The 3,939-nt window shown below is 41.6% G+C and overlaps 1 protein-coding gene across 1 annotated transcript in view; it reads left to right on the plus strand.

The window, feature by feature from the left end:
- Window positions 1-3,461: 3,461 nt before the first annotated feature.
- Window positions 3,462-3,939, plus strand: part of LOC139546240 (E3 ubiquitin-protein ligase TRIM39-like) — a 49,495-nt gene continuing 49,017 nt past the window's right edge. Inside the window, exons 1-2 of the mRNA XM_071354379.1 lie at window positions 3,462-3,554; window positions 3,808-3,923. Of these exons, the coding sequence (XP_071210480.1) occupies window positions 3,536-3,554; window positions 3,808-3,923 (135 nt within the window). The 5' untranslated portion in view covers window positions 3,462-3,535. The remainder of the gene's footprint in view (window positions 3,555-3,807; window positions 3,924-3,939) is intronic.

Raw genomic sequence — 3,939 nt, forward strand, 5'->3', positions numbered from 1 at the left:
AGTGGTTAAACTATCTGCACTGTTGCGGAACTGATCCTGAAGTAAACAATCTATTTCTGTTTGCTATCAGTTTCACATCTCAGTCAAAAGACAGAAGCCAGTGTCAACATCTGAGCATTTGTAACCGACTGGCTCAAATCGGTCTTACAGTATGTAGCAAAATTTGAAATTGTATTTTTTTTTTTACATTGGATAAAAGTAGAGACTCCGAGCTACAAAATGGTATTTCATACACTACAGTTGGGAAAGGAATTCTGCTTTGAAAGTTGATTAACTTGTAAACTCATTTCTGAGAAAATGGCCTTTGAATGCTTTGGTACCTACTGGAGAGCTCTTCTTTGTCTACACCCATTCAGCATAGTTCACACCCTCTTAAGCCACACCCATCTCTTTAAGGGTTGATCCAAGCATTCTGTACTAACATTTACATTACATTACATTTAAGTCATTTAGCAGACGCTCTTATCCAGAGCGACTTACTAACAACAGCAGTCAAGCACCCAAGCTAACATGCTAGCTACTTCCAGACATTTAAGTGAGAGAACATCTCACTGAATATTATAGGCCCAAGAAGAGCTGGTTAGGCTGTTATGTTATCCAGAGCGTTGGTGACTGCAACTGTGCTGTCAAATTGTCCGTTCGTAAATTCAGAGCGTTTCGCACAGTAGACTCTCTGGTCAATGAATTTACTGAAGTTTACTGACATCCAGCCATATTCAACGGGTATTGAGCGTTTGTAAATTCATCATTTATTCTGCGCTCTCTGGCACACTCAGACGAGAGTGCTCTGAAATCGGAGTAGAGGGTCAGACTGAATTTACAAACGCACCCGAAATGGTTACTTGCATAGTGGAGTCTTTTATTAAGCCATGTAGCTAGCTAGCTAAACAATGAACCATGATCCCAACTCATGACGTTACTACCCTGCATGAATCTGCAGGTAGCTAACCTACCAGGTTGGAACGATGTGCGCTGGGAGTCAGGAAGCAAGTTCAGGGATTGAGTGTTTTAATCAATAAACACAACATAATACAAACTAAGAAACACGAACAACGCACAGAACTGACACAGGAACAGAAACAATAATGCCTGGGGAAAGAACCAAAGGGAGTGACAGATATAGGGGAGGTAATTCGGTAGGTGATGGAGTCCAGATGAGTCTCATGAGGCGAAGGTGCGTGTAACGATGGTGACAGGTGTGCACCATAACGAGCAGCCTGGTGACCTAGAGGCCGGAGAGGGAGCACACGTGACACAGGTTCAATGTTAGCTAGCTAACATTAGGCTATAGCTAGAAAAGAAAATTTCTGTCAAAATTAGAAACATTTAATGTCAGATAATGTAGCTAGCCAGACTCTTACCCGTATAACGTTACATCATTCATGGATGCGTCTCCACTGATTTCAAAACTCAGTCCTCCAGAAAGTGGAGAGCAACATTTTTGCAGTTTTAATACATACAATACATTTATTTTTTTAAATCCGCGTTTACGTTCAAACTGCTCTCCTGTGAAGTAGTAGCCTCATGCAGCGCAACACATCACCATCACATAGAGTTGATCAGGCTGTTGATTGTGGCCTGTGGAATGTTGTCCCTCTCCTCTTCAATGGCTGTGCGAAGTTACTGGATATTGGCGGGAACTGTAAAACGTTGTCATACATGTCAATCCAGAGCATCCCAAACAGGCTCAATGCCAAACCTTCATACCATAATCGCAACACACAGCCCACATCGTTGTCACCACATTAGCTAACATCATCGTCAACATAGCAACTAGAACTAAAGCATCCTAGGTTTTGTATTGAAGTCAATGTATCCAGAGGAGGACAGAAGCTAGCTGTCCTCTGGCTACACCATGGTGCTACCCTGCAGAGTGCTGTTGAGGCTACTGCAGACCTTCATGTTAAAACAGTGTGTTCTAGTCAGTTATTAGGTGACATGTGAATACTTATTTTAGTATACTTGTATCTAAAAATGACAACTTTTTCACAATTTCAATTTTTATGAAATTCATTGAGTGTGATGGTTCTCCCCTTCCTTCTCTGAGGAACCTCCTCTGGTGTGAAAACCGGTTTGGTTTGTTTGGGTCATTCCAACTGCAAGTACAGTTCTTGTTTTGACAAGCTTTCTCTCTCTCCGTCAATGTGAATATGAATTTGCATTTGTAATTCCTTTCAGTTCAGAAAATAATTCCCTACTCTGTCATATTTTACACATAATACATGTCCTTTTGGATACGTGCTTTAGAGAGTAGTTGAGATCGTAGTTTAAATGTAACAACTTCTTGCATTCGATTGTGGACATTCAAGAGTGTCTAATCTTAAAATCCTCAATCTACAGACTGGTCCTAGATCCTCAATCTACAGGCTGGTCCTAGATCCTCAATCTACAGGCTGGTCCTAGATCCTCAATCTACAGGCTGGTCCTAGATCCTCAATCTATAGGCTGGTCCTAGATCCTCAATCTATAGGCTGGTCCTAGATCCTCAATCTACAGGCTGGTCCTAGATCCTCAATCTACAGACTGGTCCTAGATCCTCAATCTACAGACTGGTCCTAGATCCTCAATCTACAGGCTGGTCCTAGATCCTCAATCTACAGGCTGGTCCTAGATCCTCAATCTACAGGCTGGTCCTGGATCCTCAATCTACAGGCTGGTCCTAGATCCTCAATCTACAGGCTGGTCCTAGATCCTCAATCTACAGGCTGGTCCTAGATCCTCAATCTACAGGCTGGTCCTAGATCCTCAATCTACAGGCTGGTCCTAGATCCTCAATCTACAGACTGGTCCTAGATCCTCAATCTACAGGCTGGTCCTAGATCCTCAATCTACAGGCTGGTCCTAGATCCTCAGTCTTCAGGCTGGTCCTAGATCCTCAATCTACAGACTGGTCCTAGATCCTCAATCTACAGACTGGTCCTAGATCCTCAATCTACAGGCTGGTCTTAGATCCTCAATCTACAGACTGGTCCTAGATATGGAGGAACAGTTCTAGTTTTGTTTTTAGACATCTTTACTTACTGTGAGAGTGAAAGAAACAAAAGTGTTTGTGTGTTTTGTTGCGACTAGGAGTGGCTGGGGGGGGGGGGTTAAGAAACTGAAAATCAAACTTGTGACACCTCACCATTAAAAGTGATGTATACACCCTATCGGATTATACAACAAGCTATGGTATTGAACATGAATTCAGTCGTTTGGAACAGCGTGCATTTTTCCCCCATACTGGTTTACTTTTCCTATCAGTTACGCCAACAGGGTAAATAAAGTACTTCTCCAATTCTCCTGTTTTGGTCCTTTCCAAGTACAACTCTCATAAAACCCAAACTTTCCAACATTTATCTGGCCTACGACTGAAAGAATGAAATGAAAAGAATGTTTGTTGCGCCCTAGGGGGCGGGGAGTGTCGAGTGAAGAGTGTCGAGTTACAGTTGATATCCTGTTTACTGAATATTTCCTCTTCAGTCTCTGTGGGGAGCAGGCTAGGCTACTAACTCTGGACTAGACAATTAAATTATGTATAAAAGCTTCAGAAACAATGAAAAATTGGACAGCAGGTGAGTCAATAAGACGACAGAGAGTCACATACGGCATGTTGGAGCTGTTTTATAGCTTTCACTGTGTTTTTTCAAATATTCAAAAATGCATATTTTTTATTAAATTTGATCCAAGCAGTATGATTAAATAATAGATGTTTTTATGTTGTTATTGTTGCTGTTGAAAGTCTATTTTTACCCTGCAGGTTTTTGGAATCAAATGAGATCTGCTGTTAATGGCTTTATGCTCATTGGTTGTGATGGTCATTTCCAGAAACATTAAAGGACAGCCAGAGCCTTGGAAGTTTTAGCAAATCTTGTGGAAAAGTAACGCATCCCTATGATTGTCGTTCAGAACCATTTGGGAAGCCTAATCTCAGCCTTTATCAGGTAAGGAAAACAACAA

This window comes from Salvelinus alpinus, chromosome 20 (genome assembly GCF_045679555.1).
Source record: "Salvelinus alpinus chromosome 20, SLU_Salpinus.1, whole genome shotgun sequence".
NCBI lineage: Eukaryota > Metazoa > Chordata > Actinopteri > Salmoniformes > Salmonidae > Salvelinus > Salvelinus alpinus.